At 35.7% G+C, this 22,293-nt stretch overlaps 1 protein-coding gene across 2 annotated transcripts in view; it reads left to right on the top strand.

Moving 5' to 3' along the window:
• HABP2 (hyaluronan binding protein 2) overlaps positions 1-22,293 on the top strand; it is a 677,235-nt gene that overhangs the window by 8,334 nt on the left and 646,608 nt on the right. Inside the window, exon 1 of one of the 2 annotated variants that reach the window (XM_044055835.1) lies at positions 20,835-20,891. The exons of the other annotated variant lie outside the window; for it this stretch is intronic. Coding sequence (XP_043911770.1) covers positions 20,850-20,891 — 42 coding nt within the window. The 5' untranslated portion in view covers positions 20,835-20,849. Of the gene's footprint in view, positions 1-20,834; positions 20,892-22,293 lie in introns of those variants that run through there. 2 annotated transcript variants of the gene reach the window in all.

Below are 22,293 nucleotides of genomic sequence, written 5' to 3'. Positions count from 1 at the left end.
TATTTTTTAACTTACTAACACCTATGTTGTGTAAAATGTCACATCTCTAGCAGCCTATACACAACTTGCACTCTAGAGCATTTTCTGAAAAATAAGTTTAAAAAACACGATAAACAAATGTAAATATTTTGTGAACTATACAAGCTATTAACCTATACAAACAGCAATGTCACCAGTAAGAACTCCCCTTTACAGTGATAAGTGTATTCATAGTCTTTTCCATAAATGCTTTAATATGTTGTAATGCACATAAACCCCAAATTATATTTTTTGTAAGCTTTCACAAACAAATTTTGATAACTTGAAAACTGTACAACCTACACATATATGTTAGAACTTTTTTGTTAATCAGACATAAACTTTTACATGACTAAGTGCATGTTTATTGCAATATTTACATAAATATGAGAACATATGCTTAATTGTTAATTAGTAAAACAATAATGGATATCTATCCAGACGTGCAATAACATCTAAGGTATCACTTAACGTCATGCAACAGTTTGTAAGTCACTTTTCTTTTAAGTATTAAGTACATATGGAAATATTGCTTATTTTAATAATTAGAAGCAAACAGCTGGCAATATTTGCAATATAGCTTCATATAAACTAGCATTGCAGTGAATTGTCCTGTGTTCCACATTTGTTTGTCATACCATACACCACAATAACACACAGTTCTCTCAGATAGGAAAATATGAAGATACATTTGAAAATATGAATAATAATAAGTGGCAAACAAACAAAATTAATCTCTCCGCTGCAAGACATCCTAGAATAACAATCTTCTTGTTATTTTTATTAATAACACTTTGCTATTTATAATACTGCCTGTTATTAGCTGATAAGTCACTTAGTTAAAGAAGCCAGACCCAGAAAAAGTTCTAGATGTCATAAGCCTGTATGAGTATGAACTGGAAGTATACAAAAAAGGCATATAGGTGTGAGTGAGTTAAATAACTTTATCAACATCACATTTTGTATAGTGACAGATTTTGACTGAACCGTGTTTTTTTAAACGATTGCTAACATCACATTTTACATAAAGATGAGTACACATTCAATTATTAAAGAGAATACAAATGATTCTGTTTTTCCTTTTCATGCATTTTATAAGTATGATTTCTGTCTTAATTATTATTGAATTTAAATTTACATAGATTGCTAAAATCCTGTCTTCCCTGAAATAGCACTCATCTCCCTGACAATTATTCTGTATGTATTTTACCCACTGATTCCATTTATTTTTATTTAGTTTGCTTTTTCCCTTCTCTAAAGATCCCACCTTCAATTCTTTTATCTCATGTAAAACATCCAATACTTCTCTTACAGTTGGTTTTGTTTCTGATTTTCTTTTTCTAGTAATTGCCTTTTTTGCTTCATTAAACTTAGTAGGGTTTAACTCTGTCTAGGCAATTCAGTTTCTGTATCCAAGCTCAATGGAGTAATTAAAATAATTTGCTCCCCCAACATTTCTGACAAAGTACCTTGTAGGGAGTTTCTAAAATATTGTCAACTCATTGCATTCCCAAAAAACATGTACCCAGATAACTCTCTCTTTCCCGTTTGCTTGCAGCAATTGCTAAGTGCAGAAAGATTCTCTGAACTGTACTTGGGTATAAAAATACCTATGCAAACACTTAAATCTGCATTTTGTTGTAGTTGTCATGCATTATTTTATATGCCTGCCTAATTATGTTTTTACTATAGCTTCTATGCTAGACTCTTACTGTAAATTCAACCAGAGATCATTCTTCATTTTAACACTGCTTTTTCCCTTTCTCTATTCCTATACTCTTTTAACAATCCCTGGTAGGGAATTTTGTCTCCAATATGTAGTCCAAACTTCTGTTTGGCCTTATCCAGATTTTCTCTTGCCATTTATTTACTCCTGGTACCATTGTTCCTTTGCTAATTTTCTCCAGTAAATTTCACTCCCTCTTGTCTGTTTTTGTGCCCCTATGTCCTGTTATTATATTGGTAAAATCCCCTTTCTCTATTCCCATGCTGGCTTAGCTCTCAAAATGTTTTCTGCTGCTTTGTAAATATAATATCCTGTATTGTTGTTACTGTTCTCCTTAAGTGCCTGCTTCCAGAATCCTAGTCTCCTCTTATTGTGCAAACTCACCCTCCATTTCAACATCATTTCTTTTAACTTTGATTTGTAATATGCTTGGTTTATGTAACTGTGTATCTCTAAAGTATTACTTCAACTCTGTTGGTTATTCTACGACACCTTATTTTGTGGGGAGAAACAACTTATCTCATTTAACTCTTGCCCTCTTTCTCTCCCAAATAAATTCCTTCAGTTTTTTATTAATTATGGTCCACAGTTTCTCTTTGTTTGGTAAAAAATATGCCTGACCTGTATACAATATTAAAGGGAATAGAAACATTTTCAGTGCTTGTCCCTTGCTATCCATCGTCAAGAGATTCCAACTTATAATTTTTTGTTTTACCTTTTGTTAGGGTCTTCCTACATATCTTTTGCTGCCATAATAGAATCATTTTTTAATCCAGAGTCCTAGATAATTCATGTTATAATGTCCACATAAACATAGATATTGCTGGATCAATTCATGTGTGGGAAAATAATTTACTGCTAGTCTTCTTTTTATATCAATTTGCTTAAATCCTGAAAAATTTAGAATCTGTGTCAGTATTCCACAACACTGAAATACCCTGTTGTGGATTAATCAAATACAAAATAATATACTAGAAATGAGGTTAATTTTTAATTAATGTCAAATGCTTTCCTTCCATCCACAAAACAACATTGATTCGTATCTATCAGTTTTTGCAACACAGTAGCTATTACCTTAGGCTGTATAAACACAAATGCATTGTAGTCATGGTTCAAATTTGAAACTGATCTCTGTGGAGTTGGATTTGAAGGGTCTTTGCCCTTTTTGAGTAGTACAGCCACCACAGCTTTCTTCCAAGATGATGATAAGGCCCCTCTTTTTAAAATATTGTTAAAACTTTACAGGTTTTATCATTTTTCCCTTTTACCTTACAAATTTCCACAAGAATATCATCTGTTCCTGGAGACATCCCTGTTGACTGATTATAAAGCACCCTTTTTATTTGGGTCTATATTAGATAAATGAAAGTTTATCTAACCGAATGCTCACATGAGCGAAAATCCCAGAACTCGAAACCGCAATTGTGGGGGGCTGTGCCCCCCACATCCCCTCGCTAAATATATATTCCAACTCTGACATTGCACTACAGTGAGGAAAGGGCAAATATTCCCATCTTCACTGTACCACAATCTCACAATTGCGGTTTCGAAGTCTGCGATTTTCGCTCATGTGAGTGTTCGATTAGATAAACTTTTGTTTATCTAATATAGACCCTTTTATTTCATCCCTTCAGAGCTTAGGCATTAATTCTGGAGCCTCATCTTACTCTAATCCTAGCATATTTAAATCTTCCATAAATATTTCCATTTCTGTTTTTTTTAAGTTCCCCTAATTAATTTGCTCTACAGATTTTTGTAGAATTTCCAGAAACTCTCTATTACTTCTGTAGAGTCTCTGGTTGTTTTTCTAGTCATAGGATCCCTACATTTGAGGAAACCCTTTTCTATTTTCTGTTACCTAAGTTTTTGTGCTAACAGTGTCTTATTTTATTTGACTACTGTGTGTCTTTATTTCAGTCTTTTTTCACTCATGGTCTGAAAAAGTTATTGGATGGTTTTCATAACTTTCAGTTAATATCCATGCCCCTGAGAAATATAATTTATGTCCAGTCTAGCCCAAATATTGTACCTTGTAGAATAATATATAAAGTCTGTCTTGCTTTCTTCTAGTAATTTCATATCTTCCTTTCCGAATATTCACATATATTTCATCAGAAATCTACTATCATTTGTTATATTTTCCCTTCTAATTTCCCCTGATATACCTTCAGTATTGCAAGTCAGGTCCCAGTCCTCACCCATGAATAATATTCTTAGCCAGAAGCTGAGTATCTCTCCAATGGTTTTCTTAAGCTCTTTAATACTAGTTTTATGTATAAATACATGACAACGTAATCCCACTTGCCTGCAAATATCCCCTTATTACCACAAATAAAACATTATTTTTTCTCCTTCTCTGTCAGTATACTACCCTCACCTGCAATCAGTAGTGTCAACCCCCATTTTCATTTGTCCTTGATACTCTACTGAATAACCTTTCTGAAATCCTCTCTTTGCCAAATGCACATTTATTTAAAAGTGTATCCCTGTAATTTTGTCATTTATACTCTACAGTTGTTAAAATAATTCTGTACTCTTTGCCTCTTGTCCATACCTACAATGCCATTCATATCCCATGCTGTGACTGATAAGGTAGTCATTCTGACAAGATGCTATTACTTTTGCATAATTCTACATAACATTCTTTTGAATATGTTTACAACTTGCAGATTACATGCACGTTAGTGTTTGGCAGGCTGATCTTGTATGCAATTGCAACTTTGTGTCTGTGTCTAGACCCAAGTCACATTTTCCCAGACTTTTTGTTTGAATAAAAATACCCAAAAGCACAAAAATATGTGCATTTTCATTTTTAATCCTTACATCCACTTTTAATTCATTGCAAATACACACAGCTGTGAAGTTGCCCCTCATTATATGGGTAGATAGTCCAGACAGACAGCTACACCCCCAGGCTTCACCCATTTTAAAAATAGGTTTAATCACAATGACAATGCATGTCCCATTCTGCAGCAGCACCATCATTTCTCAACCCATCTCAACTTCCCTCCCAGATTTGAAAAATAACTTGAATACCCTCAATTATCTGATTTTTAGCCTCAATAAATAAGCCTTGCCTGCAATTAAATGAATAGATTTTGAGACATCATGATTTATACTGAAGTGATTGCTACTACTAGTAATATATCTGATTGAATTCCCTTCGATGTGAAAAGCTTCATTTATTTTCACTGAGCTACGTGTCATTTTTCTTTAAATACTAATGTTACTGTTTCTCTACACAGATGCCTTGCAGTGCACAGTTCAGTCATTCCTGATTGATTGTGCTTGCAGACAGCGCATCTGCCATTGCACAGAGCTGCTGGAAGATAAAAAAATAAACTAAAAAAACACTAATGTTTTCACAATTGCATGATGCAGCTCATTTCATATACTGGGAAGCTATCATTTTTGCAGTTTTAGTGTATGCATAACACCAAGGGAACTACAATAATTTAATACACTCATATGATCAGTTCAATTCATTCTTGATTCTTATGACAGTATAAACCAGTTAAAAAGAGCACTTTGGAAGGAAACACCACACTGCTGAGTGTAATTCTTTAATTCCACAATAAAACGACATTCAACTAGGCAATAAATCACATGAATGCTCACAACTTTAAAATTGTGTTTTTGTCACTATAAGGACTTCTTCAGATGAATGCGTACCATTTAGTTGTGCCTTAATTTATACTAAATTCAATCCCCCATAACCAATCACAAAGCAGACCTCATTAAAAACTTTTGTAAAAAATACATACTTAAAACTGTTTGCTAAAACATGCAAATATAAAATATAAATGAATAACTATGTAACCCATTACAAAACCATTTTAAAACAATAAATACTGCTTTTATAATTGTAGTAAAATTCATATTTATATTGTGCAAATCAGGGGTGTAGCTAGGATTTTCAAATTTGTACTCACAGCTCTCAAACTGCTACCCCCCCCCCCAGCCAAGCTACGGCCATTCTCGTAATTCACGGTTCGCTCTTTTAGTGTCGATGAAGAGGCATTTGCTGTAATGCCTCTTCAGTAATATAATATAAATTCACTCAAACTCGGTTCCTTGAATTGAAAATTAACCTGAAATGTCAGTTCTTTGAAAAATGCAGCAAGGTAGTTGGGGTAGAGAATTTATGCTTTTGTTTTCTGTAACTAAGGTACAGGTTCTGAGCTTGAGTAAATTACTAACCACCTGCTACTCCTAACTAGGATGTTTCATTCACACACACACCCCTACCTACCTCTTAGTGCAAGAAATATGGACAAAGCCTAAAATAAACAGGGATAGATATTAAATAATGCTCTCATGAACTTAGAAAGTTGCTAGAATAACAGGATTTGTGCTAGTATGAGAAAGTTGCTAGAATAACAGGATTTGTGCTAGTATGAATTTTTCTAAAGGACATGAAAGTCTGAAACTCAAATGTCTGTCATTATTTAGCAACTTCAGCCTTCAAATGATTTTCTAGAAAATTACAAAATTTATGAGGAACAGACAAAACATATGGGGCAAAAATCTGGACATTCTGCAAAATTTGGACAGTTGAGAGGTATGCTACCTACCTACCTCACACACACACACACACACACACACACACACACACACACACACACACACACACACACACACACACACACACACACACACAAAATACCTCTCAACCTCTTAGAGCAACAAACTCATAAATAAAACTGAGGCAAAGGCCCAAAAATAAGGACTTTTTTTTAAATATTGCTCTTATAAACTTAGAAAGATAATAGAATAGTAGTAGGTCTTGCATTAGTACGAATTTTCTGAAAAGTATGAAATCTGAAACTTAAATGTCTGCCATTATTTTCTAACTTCAGTCTTTAATGATTTGCCACTAATTTGCCAGAAAACTGCAATTTTATGAAAAACAGACCAAAAATGTGATGCAAAAATATAAAATTTCCAGACAATACAGCTGGAAACCTGTCAAAGAAGGGACACCATTTTAATATGAGCACAGTTAACTTGAGCAGCTGACAAAATGAGAGAATCTACATGCATTTCTGAAATAAAAGCAATGTATAACTCTGATCATTACAGTTATTTATAAAAGTAAACCCTCCACATTTTCTTCCAAAATTGCTATTTTGCAGAGAGATTAGGGGGAGAGCAACATTTTGAGCCAAAATTGGGGACAGTTAAGAGATTTGGATATTCCTAATTCTATAAAGCGATTTGCACATACCTCTCAACCTCTTAATGCAGGAACTCTGGACATGGCCAAATATATTAGGGGAACATACAAACAGTACTAAAAATCGATCTTGTATAAACTTAAGACACTTGATAGAATATCAGGTCTTGCTTAAGAATGCATTTTTCTGAAAATTATGATATCTGAAACTTAACGTCGGTCATTATTTAGTGACTTCATTCCGAAATGATTTGCCAGAAAAGTTTTATTTTGCATTTTATAGCATGAACACCAATAAATATATGCTAAACAAAGCAATGCAGTCTCACAATGAAACTAGACTTAGCATTAAAACTTCTCTGCCCTCGAAACTCACATTCATTGAAACAGCATTGAAACCCACATTCAAAGAAAATACATTTTGCAAGTGGCAGATAAAGATGAACTTTGGGCTGTTTTCAAATCATAGGCCCCTTGCACATGAAACATACACGTGCTCTTTGATACACCTTCCTGATTGTATTAAATTATATTCCTTGTACAATACAGTATAGTTGTTAGAGAGCGTTTTAAATGTATTGTTTTGAACATTATTCCAGTAACCAATGAAACAAAATGCATGCACCAATAATGACAAAACAGCCCAATTCATAACATTTCCATCATGAAAGTCTACTCAAACTTCTACAGTCCACCAGTATCAGTAAATATGCACAATCTCTGAACTAGTAAAAGCCATCTACATAATTCCACATTAAAGAAATCTGTAACTAATGAAGAGGCTGCTGCTAGCAAACAACTTATATTTCATGATTTCATCTACAAATAAAGTGCCTGTTGCCCTTGAGGAATAAATTGCCTATGTTGCATTAAAAACAATGATACGCTAATAATATTGCAATAGGGAATGGATGGCAAACTGATAACAGGTTCATAGTTACTACTAGATATCTTCACCAAAATGGACTACAGCATCCACCCCCCTTTACAATACAGTACAGTATCAGCAATGCATCTACCTACTGTGGGAGAAGAACCCACAGCCTTCTGCATCAAAAGCAAGTACACTACCTGTTGTGCTAGTAACAGTACAAGCAGACTCAGCATAAGCAGCACTAAACTTTAGTTCCCCTGCAGCTCTCAGCTCCTTGTAAAATGTCGACACTCAGCTGTATCTCTGAACTTTGCAGCACAAGAAATCTGGAAAAAGACAACATTTATTAGGGGGGGGGGTACAAAAGCCCAAAAACTGGGGACACATTTTAAACATCACTTGTATAATTTTGGAAAGTTGCTAGAATAAAATGCTGTGTTATCACCATGCATGTCTTGAACCCAGAACCATGTGCACCAGTCAGTGCAACATGCCACTATGCTAAATCAGCAGTTGGAAAAATAGGAAAACAAACTTAATGGCTATCATTTAGATAGCTCTCAACCTCTTAGCACAAAAAACCTGGGCAAACAAAGCCAATAATGAAGGAATACAAATTCAATTCTCACTTCACATCTTAGCACAAAAAACCTGGACACACAACAAAAACAATAATGGGGGAAATACAACTTCAGTTCTCAGTTCTCACTTCTCACCATAGCTAACAACCATTAGAAAAACAAATCTGAACAAAGTTCAGAAATGGTGGTGGTTAAGGACTTTAGGCTCTTCTTACCCTGAATCAAAGGTACAGGGTTTGAGCCTGAACACCTATAGCCATACAAGTGCATTATGTGGGGGCATTTACACACACACACACACACACACACAATCAAATGAATGAGTATGCATATACTTAATGGCCTCAGTAATATTTTTAGTCACTGTTGTGAGACATACTGTAGCTTCAATTTCTTAGCTCTAAAACCTTGGACAAAGCTCATAAAAATAGGGAGCAAAGTCAAGTACAGATTATAAGTAATGGTGTTGTATCCTTAGAAAGTGCTAGAATAATAGGGTTTTGCATTAGTATGCATTTTCTGAGGTATTTATCATAGGTTCATAGGTTCATATTAGGCTATCTTCCCTAGGGCATTTACAAGCCTAGCCAGAGTGTGTTTGGCTTTTGCCACCCATTTTAAATGAATTTTGCTATGCCCTTTTTCGAGGTTAGTATACTGTGCCTCTGTCTAACAGTGACACAGAAGTGATACCCAGGGTAAACCTACGATCTCCCATCCACTCATCAAGATTCCCCTTGAAGAGAGTCAGTGAGGGACTCTGCCTAACCTGGACTGGGATTTTATACCCATGAATACTACAAGTTTAGTTATTATTGAATTGATCATATAAGCAACTTTTGTAATAGAATGGGAAAAACCCTTTTGAGAGAAAATGGGGAAATGCTGTCAGTGACTTGCTGATGCTAAAGTTCTAACTGCTTCATCTTCAGATGGTGCAAAAAAGAAATGCATGATTTTTTTAACATCGTTAAAACTTAAAGGGGGGGCAAGGAAATAAAGGAGAGGTTTTAACAAATAAGATCAGCTGAATAGGCAAACACTTTTGATAACTATATAGGCAACACTATCCAAAATGTCTGTGGGGATTGCTTGTTACAAAACACCACCACTGCATTTTAAAATATCTTGAAGCAACCAGGGCTATGTAAACTAACAGCAAAATACCACGTTCAAAATTGCTACTCTTAAAATAAACATTAAATGAAGCACATATGTTCGTTCCTTTTTAATATATACTACATCCAAGACTCCTAAAAACAAATAAACGTACATGGTCTTTATTCTGCTTACCTTTCACAATTACATGTAGCCAACTAGTCTTATAAACCAAAAGCAACACTTCACCCAGTAGGAAAATACCCACAAGTGAAAGCTGCATTTTGTTTTGCATTTATATTTGTAAGCGAGGTCATCTCCTGTAACATACATATAAGGGGCTAAAGTTGAAAACAATTGTTTCAGAAAAAGTAGATACCGATCACCATTCCCAAAGCACTTTTCCAGATGCCTCTGTTTACTGGAAGGTCATTGCTTTGGTACTAGTGTGATGTACTCAACATAATAATTTTCAAATCTTTTTCTCCACATTTTAAGGATGTCGCATTACTAACTAGACAATAAAGAGCATGTTTTAAAAGGCGTACATTTACAAGCACAGACCCTGCCAAAAAAGTGGCACAAAACGTAAAGCACCAGCAACGTCCATTATAATGGTCACTACGCTGCTCAATCTCAAATTAAATTGCAAGGAGTTTGCGCCTAACATTCCTCCAGTTCTACAGCAGCTTCGTCTGACCAAACTAAACCGTTGAAGTTTTAAGCGGTTTGTCAACACACACAGACACAAAAATAAAAACATTACCTCAAAATAAAACTAGCTTTAGCACTGGTGGACGAGAAAATGAAAAACTTCATGTGGGTGACTTGATACTGCCAAATACACGAAGATAACTTCACACAACAAATCCAAAATAACCCAAAATGCGGTTATTCTTCGCTGTCAAGCTACACTATTTTTCAGGGGGAAAGCATATTATTATTTACCTTGCAACATGGCTTCAAGCTTCTTTCTATCCACCCGGAATCTATCCTCAGTCCATTCAGGATCACTAGTGGCAACAGAAGGGACGCTAGATTCATCTTCAGAGCCAGGCAACGACAAATCAGTGCTTCATTTGACAATCAAGGATATTCAACAACAACAGGTGCAGTTTGCGATTGTCTTCCACTCACTCACTACTGCACATTTCCCGCTCGCAGCCAGCCGGACATGATGTGAGCTCACTTCTGACTGGCTGGTATCTTCCTTAAAGGAGCCAACACTGTTTAAAAAAGAAAAAATATGTACGTTCATAGGTTCATAGGTTTATACTAGGCTATCTGCCCTAAGGCATTTATAAGCCTAGCCTAAAGTTCTGTGGCTTACACCACCCCTTATATGAAAAAATACTGTACCCATTAGTTTGTTGTGCCTCTGTCCAGCAGTGACACAGAGATGATTCCCAGGGTAAACCTATGATCTCCCATCCACAGGTCAAGATTTCTCTTGAACAGAGCCAGCGAGGTGCTCTGCCTCACATGGACCGGGATTTTATTCCACAGCATTGGGAGTCTCTGAGTGATAAATCTATCTCTCCAGCACATCCTATTTATATCCTTGCTAAGGTTTAAGCCGCTTGCTCTAGTGGTTTTGGTGGATTTGGATTTTTTGAGATGGAGCATGTCCATTAATTCCGGGTTGGACATGGCCTTGTATGTCAGGCACATGTCACCTCTGAGCAGACGGTATGCGACTGAATAGAGCTGGAGTTTCTTCAATCTGGCAGCATATGGCAGATTTTGGAGTCCCTTTATCCTTTTGGTGAGGACCTTTTGGGGTCTCTCCAATTGCTGCAGATGTCGGGTGAGATACATCCCGAATGGGGCATTGTACTCGATCATTGGTCTGATAAGTGAAGAGTACAGGGGAACAATGACCTCACTAGATCTGGATGTGAATCCCTTCATGATCAGGTGGGCAATGTAGAAGGTCTTTCTAACCACTTTAGCAACGTGAGTGTCAAAAGAAAGGCCACTGTCAACCTGGGTCCCCAGGTCCCTGATAACCTCTTCTGTGCTTAGTGGATTGCCACCTATATGGTAGCTTGGGGTTACCTTGTTTTTCCAAAGGGTATGACTATACATTTTTTGGCGTTTAACTTCAGGCCATGGCTGTGGCACCAGCTATCTGTTTCCGTGAGTCCCTTCTGAAGGATATCCGTGTCCGATGCACTTTCAGCTATGGCTCCCAGTTTGCAGACGTACGTTTTTTTTTTAAAAAAAAGCTACCCCCTCTTCTAAAGAAGTTGTACTGAAATCAGTACAGTGCGTATGCCTCCCGACGTCCCTGGTGCAAATAGTATAAGTAAAAAAATACAGGCACATACATTTTCTTGCAGCTTGTTCTTTCTTCCATATTAATTCCTTATGCCATCTGGTGGCCAAATAAATTATTACACTTTAAAATTACAATTTTGCTGCTCTTAATTTCAAACCTGGAGCCAGTGATACTGCTTCGTTTAAACCTGGACGCTTGGTAGCTTCTAAAGTTATCTGCCAAAATAATTCTCTATATTCTAACCAAGCCTCCTATAAGCACCCTCTTATATCCTTTGGTACAACTTCTACCACAAAAAATTGAAAGCAAGCATTTTTACATGTTGTTTTATGTTTGTATTATTTGTTACATTATTCCTTATGTCATAATGAGACCCACGGTGGTGGTGCTGCGGTAGCGTTCTCACCTCACATTAGGACGCTGTTCGGTTCGATTCTCAGCTAGAGTAAAAAAAAAAAAAATTCCTTATGTCATAATCATGCTCAGACATCCTGTTTTTTAATTTCCTTTCAGTATTCCCTATATAAAAAGAAGGACATGTATCACACAAAGCTATATAAACCAGTCAACAGCCGCAGGAATAGAGCCCAAGTTGTATAATCCACTCGGTTTTATTAACAATACACGTTTCCGCAGTAAAACATAAGCCGGTAAAAATGTCCACACACTGCTTGTAGCAATTCAGTTCTCCGAATTGAAGCACAGGCTGACAAAAATTGAAGTGTATGCAGTTCAGGACTTTAAATAGAAATAGAGTAGATATAGGGTTGTAACCTAAAGATTAAATAATTTTTTATTTATTAACAACCAATGTGAGTTAATGTAAGTTAAAGAACTAATTTTGACCCATTAAATCAGTACATTATAGGAATATTAATACATATGGCAGGAGAGCACAAATATACTATGTGCAATTACTTAAAACTATTAGCTACTAGTTATTTTGTAGCACAAGCTCTCTTCCTACATGTAGGAGAACATATTAACAGCTGGCAATTATTTTAAAATTGTAAACTATCAGCTACTTTGTAGCAAAAACTGGTTTATAGACTCTGTCACCTTAAATTAGCGTAATTAGATGTTTGCGTAATTAACGCTGAACCAGTACGACTGCCAATATGTATTTAAATCCTAACTGATTTTAGTACCAGTGTTTTGTCTGAAGAAGTTCGGATATTTATCTGAACGAAAAACGCTTAGTAGCATTTAACGTTTACTAGTTCATGTCAGCCTGCTTCTTGATTTGGAGACCTGGCTAGATAACCAGAGTGTGTGGATTATATTTTACATCCTGTGCTTGGTTTGGGAACTTGAACTGCATCTACTTTAGCTTTTACAATCTTGCGCCTCACTTCGGAGAGGTGCACCGCTTACCACAATGTGTAGTTTTTAACTTTTACCTGCTGTTACTGGTCGATTTTCTGGCGTGGAAACCTGAACTGATTTTCCTTGGCTATGCCAGCTTGCTTACTGGCTTGCCGACTAGGAGACCAGAACTGATCATACTAGTGAGTGAACATTTTTACACTTTGTGGTTAATTTAAAGTCCTGAACTGCATACACTTCAATTTTTGTCAGCCTGTGCTTCAATTCGGAGAACTGAATTGCTACAAGCAGTGTGTGGACATTTTTACCAGCTTATGTTTTACTGTGGAAACGTAAACCAAGTGGATTATACAACTTGGGCTCTGTTCCTGTGGCTGTTGGTATCAACATTTGTTTTTGTTATAAGTTTGGTGCAGCCTCACATTTTCTCACTATATAAACCAGTCCACTAGTGTTACAGTTAGCAAAATGTTTGCTATTAAGCATTTTGCTTCTACTATCTAGAAAAAGTGCATCTCCTGTGTAAATAAAAAGTACACTGTGCACAACTACCACATTTATGTGTGCCGACTCTTCCTTCGTTTCACATGGTTTTATTCTCCTTACTTTCAAGCATGTTCTTGATATTCTGTCCCTTTTTATATATGAATTTCAAAGGTTTTCTAAAAATTACTTCTAAGTCAGAGATATTCTTAAACCTTTCCCATTCCTTTTCTGGGATGTTCCTTATAATGGCTGAATCTCCATTAAAATCAGTAACAAATGCATCCTCAAATTCACTTTCTTTACCATTTGTAACACTTGTTGTGTTATTACTAAGTGTTCTCCTGTCCTAAAATGGGTCCAAATCTGCTGTCTATCCCTTCTAGCACTTCCTTTTTCATTTCTTCAATCACATTTTCTGAGTATCCCCTCTCCTGAAAAGGTTTAGTTAAAAATTCACATTCTTTTAAAAAAATCATTCTCATCTGTGGTCATCCTACATCCTTGAACAAATTGTCCTTTTAGTTTTCCCTTCTTTTGATATGGTGGTTGAGAGCTGGTATAGTATAAATAAGAATTTGAGAAGGTTTCTTTTCTATGTACCGCTGACTTGAATTTACCCTTATCCTTCTTAATAGTAACATCTAAGTAATTCATATTTTCATGATCTATGCTATAGGTAAATTTCAGGAAGGAGGTAGTCCCTGAAATGTAATTGAAAAACTTCTCTGTATCTGTCCATGAAAGACAGATATAATCCAGCAAGCATTTATACTGGGTCCAACTAGTGACATATTCTGATTTCAAGACAAATTCTTCCTGCCAATAGGAAAGAATAATGTTTGCATATATAGGGACACAATTAGCACCCATTGCTACCCCATAAAGTTGTTGAAAGAACTCTCACTCATAGTGAATGAAATTATTCTTTAAAACCATTTCTATTAAGGTTAATATTAAACCCCATGAGGGGGCACTTAAAAGGAAGAGCATTTTTAATCCACCCCTTTACCCACAATTAAAAAATTGTGAGGCTGTAGTCAAGAGAATTGAAAACAGGGATAGCATGAAATAAGGTTGTCCCTAATTTGAGTAAGGAAGAAAGTCTAACTTTAGATGAACTAAGGAACAACAACTTTTTAAGAATTATGAGGCCAGATAAAGGAGGAGGTACTGTAGTCATGGGCACCATGACTTCTGAATCAAAAACTGATGGAAATTCTGGATGACCCAACTAAATATGAGTATCAATTAATGAAATTAATATTTCATATAAAAAGATTTTTGTCATTCTTAATTTATTATTGGAAGGGACAGTTGACACTACGTTATTCAACTTCTTACATTTAGATAAACCAAAAGTACCTCCATATTTGGCATTCCCAAAATTCATAAGACTACAGTGAACTCAGCTTTAAGACTTATAGTGGCCTCTGAAGGTTCAGTCACTGCTCCATTAGCAAAATGGTTAGATAATCTTAAGACTATGTCACTTAAAGGAGTAAGTGTGTTGAAAGATTCATGGGAAATTCTGAGAAGCATCAGACCAGAAATGTATAGTGAAAAAATAATTTTTGTAATCATTGACATAGGAGATTTATTCACGTCTGTACCCCATGAGGAGGGGATGGGGTGGTTTGAAGAAGCCCTGATTAAATATGGAAAGTTTAATCAGGATGATTTTCATTTAATATTAACCTTAATGTAAATGGTTTTAAAGAATAATTTCATTCACTAACTTTATGGGGTAGCAATGGGTGCTAATTGTGTCCCTATATATGCAAACATTATTCTTTCCTATTGGCAGGAAGAATTTGTCTTGAAATCAGAATATGTCACTAGTTGGACCCAGTATAAATGCTTCCTGGATATCTGTCTTTCATGGACAGATACAGAGAAGTTCCTAGAATTTTTCAATTAAATTTCAGGGACTACCTCCTTCCTGAAATTTACCTATAGCATAGATCGTGAACATATGAATTACTTAGATATTACTATTAAGAAGGATAAGGGTAAATTCAAGTCAGCAGTACATAGAAAAGAAACCTTCTCAAATTCTTATTCATACTATACCAGCTCTCAACCACCATATCAAAAGAAGGGAAAACTTAAAGGAGAATTAATTTGAAGATGTATTATGACTACAGATGAGAATGATTTTTTTTAAAAGAATGTGAATTTTTAACTAAACCTTTTCAGGAGAGGGGATACCCAGAAATTTTGACTGAAGAAATGAAAAAGGAAGTGCTAGAAGGGAGAAACAGCAGATTTGCACCCATTTTAGGACAGGAGAACACTTAGTAATAACACAACAAGTGTTACAAATGGTAAAAAAATGAATTTGAGGATGCATTTGTTACTGATTTTAATGGAGATTCAGCCATTATAAGGAACATCCCGGAAAAGGAATGGGAAAGGTTTAAGAATATCTCTGACTTAGAAGTAATTTTAAAAAACCTTTGAAATTCATATATAAAAAGGAACAGAATATCAAGAACATGCTTGAAAATAAGGGGAATAAAAACATGTGAAATGAAGGAAGAGTCGGCACACACAAATGTGGTAGTTGTCCACAGTGTACTTTTTATTTACACAGGAGATGCAGTTTTTCTAGAGATTAGAAACGGAATGCTTAATAGCAAAAGTTTTGCTAACTGTGACACTAGTGGACTGGTTTATATAGCTTTGTGTGATACATGTCCTTTTTATATAGGGAAAACTGAAAGGAAATTAAAAAACAGGATGTCTGAGCATGATTATGATGTAAGCAATAAGGTATGGAAGAAAGAACAAGCTGCAAGAAAATGTATGTTCCTGTATTTTTTTACTTATACTATTTGCACAATATGAATATGAATTTTACTACGATTTTAAAAGCAGTATTTATTGTTTTAAAATGGTTTTGTAATGGGTTACATAGTTATTCATTTATACTTTATATTTGTATGTTTTAGCAAACAGTTTTAAGCATGTATTTTTTACAAAAGTTTTTAATGAGGTCTGCTTTGTGATTGGTTATGGGTGATTGAATTTAGTATAAATTAAGGCACAACTAAATGGTACGCATTCATCTGAAGAAGTCCTTATGTGACAAAAACACAATTTTAAAGTTGTGAGCGTTCATGTGGTTTATTCCCTGGTTGAAAGTCGTTTTATTGTGAAATTAAAGAATTATACTCAGTGTGGTGTTTCCTTCCAAAGTTCTCTTTTTAACCGTTTTATGGTCATTTTTGTGGTAAGCACTTTATTTCCCATTTTTTTCTTTTATGACAGTATAACCCCCCAGATATATTACTGTTGAAAGAAAAGAAAAGTAAATTTCACTTTAACATCATTGATATTAACAGCGATCACTGATAAGACTCCCACCGCACGTTGGAACTATATCTGCATACTCCACAGAACTATTTTACAGTCTAACATGCAGGTGACTTCAAGAAATGTATTGTACACATTACTAAGAAAAATAATTTACAGTTACATCTTCAGTTAGTTCAATGTCCCTCTAAGTCTTAATGGCAATGTGGGAAATTACATTTTAAAGTCTTTCCACCAGTTTAAAATAGTCCAAAAGCATTCAGACTTTTCTCATCTCTTCTCCTTTTCACATTTTTCCACTTGTTGCTGACGCACAGTTCTCATGTCCAAACTGCATCTAATGGAAATGTCATTTTATAGTTGGTACCTTTCATTTCCTACTTTTAGGTCCTTGCTGGTCTCTTCCTCATGGGTATATATTTCATAGGTTTATAGGTGGTTACTACGTTAATGACACAGGGAGCATTTCTTAAGGTTAGCCATGTTTTCTAAATGTATCTTACAAGTTGTTATGCCCCAGGGTTATTTATTGTAAGGGGTATATATATAGGCCTGGTCATAGGTGATCAAGTATTTACAAGCTGCCTCTGTCTACTAGAGACACAGGTGCCAGGCAAGGAGTACATTTCCAAGTCTAGATCCATTAGTCCAATTTGCACTTGAATTGGGATGGGGAGAACTCTGCTTTGCATGGACTGGAGGCCTGTTGCAGAGAAGTGGTAGTTTCTGGGGCACATACCTGTCCTTCTTACATGTCATATTTATATTATTGATGAGCTGTAGGTATCAGAGATTGTATAATTCTGAGGCATGTTTGATTTTCAGATGTCAGACCGGGATCAGAAGATGTTTTGTAAGCAAGATATAGATTGCCTCTCAGCAGTCCACAGAAGACCAAGTATAGAGAGGGTTTTCAGGCAGTCCTCATTAGATATGTTGTTTACTCCCTGTTTTCTTTTTGTGAGGCACCTCTTTGGATGCTTCAATTTTTAAATATGTCTGACCAGGTACATGCTAGCAGAGATGTACTCCATGGTTTATTTGATGAAGGCCAAGTACAGTGGAACAATGACATCCTTGGACCCTTTCTTATAATTTGTGCAACATAGAATGACGTCCTCATCATCTTGTTCACCCAACACCAGTCTATGGTTCAAAAATAAAGCACTGTTTGTTTTTTTTTTTTTTAATTCAGCTGCTGTGATTTTATTTCTGTCACTCAGTCATTTTTCTTTGGATCTTTGGAGCACTGAAAATGTTTTTTGGCAAGTTATGTCTACGGGTTATGACATCAACTAAGGAATGACAAGCAAAAACCCATTCAGCTTGCTGTTCTTGATTTTTTTAATGTGTAAACTTTTCTGTTTCCTACATTGCCTGTTCTGCATCCAAGAATGTCTTTTCCCCTTCAGAACAAAAAATAATATATATTCTGAAGACAACTGGATAAAGCAACTTGAATCTCACACGTGCCTCTCGACATCCCCTGATTACAGGAATATTCTCACTCCTCTTCTGCTTGGTGTACAGAGAATAATCATGCTCTATGAACACTCTGGTATCCCTATTTCATAACACTTTGCCCAAAATTTGTCAGGAGCAATTCCTTCTGCTGATATGACTGCATATTTTATATTTATAGGTCTTTGCTTTGTTTTCTTGGCTAAATTTGGAATATAGACACGATGTGCCATTTTTATTAACAAATCTTGTTAAAATGAATGCAATCTGTTCCTTCCAGTTGATCTGGGACAGCAGAAAATATGAGGTTTTCTCTGTGTGCTCTGTCTTCTAGCTGTACTATTTGTAAACAGTTCTTCCTGAGAAGCTTCATATTCAGACAATCTTTCCTTCATTTCACCTGTAGTTTTATCACCTTATCTGAACAGCTAACTAAAGCGTAATCTCTCCAGCCTTCTGACATTTGGCTGTATGTATTTCTCTAGTGTCTCACTTACTTTAAACATCTCTGAATGCATACAATTTATTTTTTCTCTGATTACTGGAATCCAACTTCTGTACTATGGCTGAAACCTGAATTGCTTTTTGTTAAACAGCTGCAAGGCTTTTCTCCACTGGAGTTTTTCTTTGTTTTTTGTAGCAGCTTTTCTCTTGATTTCTCCAGATTTCTTCTTTGATATTCAGGCAGTACAGGAACTAAGCAGCAAATTAAGTTTACCCAAATAGATATCCTTTTGTGGCTGTTTTCTACTGTTTGTTTTCACACTGGGGAGCGTTATCAACATGTTGATCAGTGTGCAACCATCTTGAAAGTCTCTTGCCTGAACCATGGTTAAATTTATACCCTTGTACACTTAAGTCTTCCATAACCCCCATTTTTTTTGTTTGTTTCTTTCTTTCTGGATCTTCAGGAGATGTCTTGCTATAAAATAAATGGATTCTTTCATTTTATAAAGTCACACACCACAAGTTTCAATGTACTATATTTGTACAATATGATAAAATGCTTTTGGAAGAGACCTGTCCATCTGAGTATGGCATAATTTTCTTGAAGACTGTTAATGTAAATTCAGTTAGTTCTGAATCATAATATTTGATCTCTACTCTTTACAAAACACATTCAGTTAGCCACCTAGTTGATTATAATCTTCTGAAAGTACTGTTTACATTTTTTTTAAATGAGGCATCATTGGCACATATATCTCTGGCATTTCCAATTGAAAATACATTATTTCAATATTTTCATCTGAAAAGTCATTGGACCAGATTCCAAAAGAATTGCTGTCAGTGTAAGTCTGCCCTCACTCTGAAAGACTTGCTGTCAGTGTAAGTGACTATAAACAGGCTTACACCTGGGATTAGATTCCAAAAAACTCACTCTGTGTATGTGGCCAATTACATTGAAGAGCAAATCTTTTGGAATCGGGCCTGTTATGTCAATAGGTCTGAGAAAAATACCTCTGGCAAATCCTACTAAGAACAGACTATACCCATAAGAATGAGAAAATCTTAAGGGACTTGCATTGCATAACACAAATACTTATCTGATTTCTAATAAATAAATACAACAGTGACAGTTTTTACACTTTATTAAAATATCTAGTGTCTTGATTTTCACAGACCCTCCAGGGTATAACAAGTTTACAAAAACTGGAATAATATATAGAGAAAAGATATAAAACAATTAACCAATCAGTTCAAAGAAACAGATGTGTTTGATTATATTAAAACCTTCCAATTGTAGTCTGTATTCAGGCCCTGAGGAATCGGTTTGAAATATATAGTAAATAGGTCATATCCATATTATTTCCTTCAATGTCAGCATCATTCTGATATAAAATAGTAACAGTGAGACCATCAAGCATACCATTATGATGCTTTAGTAAATGCTGAGAAATGGGGCAATTTTCTGTGCCCTTAGAAATTTCCCTAAAAACATCTGCTTTCTCTGAACTCAGTGCCTCTTAATAGTGCTGATTTCAAAAGACATATCCTGCATCTGGTGTTCCCTGTAACAATTAAATATTCATTTCTTTTTAGGTGCTAGCTGTGTAGTGCAGAGAGATGAATCTTAACTGCTTTGTTGACCTAAGTTCAAGTTATAAGACTAACTGATGCTTGAGATGGGAATGAATGGCCAAATTTGGCTTTTCGATTTCGGAGGGGGGGGGGTAGCTTGGCACACTTTTTCCTGACACCTGTTAGACTACAGGTGACACAAGAGCTGGAGCAACCACTAATGGGTGCTTTGGCCTGTCAACCACTGGATCACACTAAAGCTGGGATTGGTCTCTACAGGAGCAGGCAGGACATTGCTCATCCCATCAGCGTAGGTCCAGATTTAGTATAGTGTCCCTCAACCATCAAGAGGTAGGTAGTAAAGTATGAATACATCTCTTACTCCCTACAGGTGATTGTTGGGGATAGAACTCATAGGCCAATGGAAGATGAATGCCAAACTATAGAAGAAGACTTTTCTGGATGCCGTATGTGCAAACAGATTCTTAATGAATGAAAGGATGGGGATTAAAGGAACCTCTCATACAAAGGTAAGGATTAAAATGAAATACAGTATACAGACATACAACTGACCCCTCTCTCTTAGTACATGTCTAAGATATATTCATGAAGGGTTTAATTCTAGCAGTCGTCCACTAAGATAACTATTTATCTGCTCACCTTAATGCTTGAGTTTTGATTTCCAAGATTAAATGTGTAAAAGATTGCATTTCCACTAATCATGTCTATTTATGGGACCACATCAGCATGTGTCTTGACATATTGAGGCAATAAAATAAAGTCTGTTAAAGGTCTGGACTGTATCCTAAAGCAGCTAGATATACTGCATATGCTAATTCAGAGGTTTCATTTAAACACTGGTTAGTGACCATTGTATAATGTTGACCCCCTGTATATCCAGTACTTTATTTATTGACATTTGGTTACAGGGAACGTCCGACTGGGCACAGGCACCCTTTGTCAGTGGAGACCTGGGGAAAAAGCTCCAAAGTAACAAATTTAATGCAATCAGTATTTACAATAACAAATTTTATAATGTCGTTTCAGTGACTACATAGCACAGTAGTCAGTATAATAACATTTGTATTAATATTCACAAACATTATTATGCAAGCATTGTATTAAGAATTTACAAATAGAAGTGGGATGTATAAGATAGGAGTAATATACAAGAAACACATTGGAGTGAGGTATTTTAAGTGTTAACAGAGAAGTAGTGATGGAACAGTAATGTGGTTGTGCTAGTTAGAGGTAGGTATAGTAGTTTAAGAAGTACAGTAAATTGTGGTATTAGAAGGGGATAATTAGGTCAAGTGATTTACTGATTTTAAGGAAGGTATAAGAAGGTGATGAAGGATGTTAGGAGAAACTGTGCTCCAGATGAGGAGTAGGAGCAACGCCAGGAGGCAGAGAGTAATGGTTTGAAAAGATGGTGTGAGATAGACCTAAGTAATATAGGAATTTTATTTCAAGTTTTCACTGCATTATTGGAATAGAGACTGACCCAGCAGCCCATGGTTTGGTAGATAGAATTGGAGCAGGGGGAAAATTGCTGGACAGGCAAATGGGATACAGATGACTTTGATGGTCAAGAGAAGCTGGGTATAAGATAGGTGGTGAGGAAGGTTGAGTTAGTTAACTGTTTTTAGAGCTAAACAGTGGTGATATGCTAAGACTTTTTGCAAGAAAATCTGGCAACTTTGTTGTAGTATTGTTCAAAATGAGAACTAAATGAGACTTGTAGGTTGGTCATGCTGGGGGATCCATATAGGTGAACGAGTTAAGAGGTTAAGTGGTAGCTTGAGTTACCTTTTCAGAGCTTGTAAGGAAATTCTTTAATCTTTGAATGGTATCTTGTTTTTGGTGGGTTTTCTTGATTCTGTTGTGGATGTCTAAATCAAATTTAAGATTTTTATCGACTGTCATGCCAAG

This window comes from Protopterus annectens, chromosome 14.part0 (assembly GCF_019279795.1).
Source record: "Protopterus annectens isolate FY-2018-M chromosome 14.part0, PAN1.0, whole genome shotgun sequence".
Taxonomy (NCBI): Eukaryota; Metazoa; Chordata; order Ceratodontiformes; family Protopteridae; genus Protopterus; species Protopterus annectens.
This window is presented reverse-complemented; position numbering and strand designations above follow the sequence as displayed.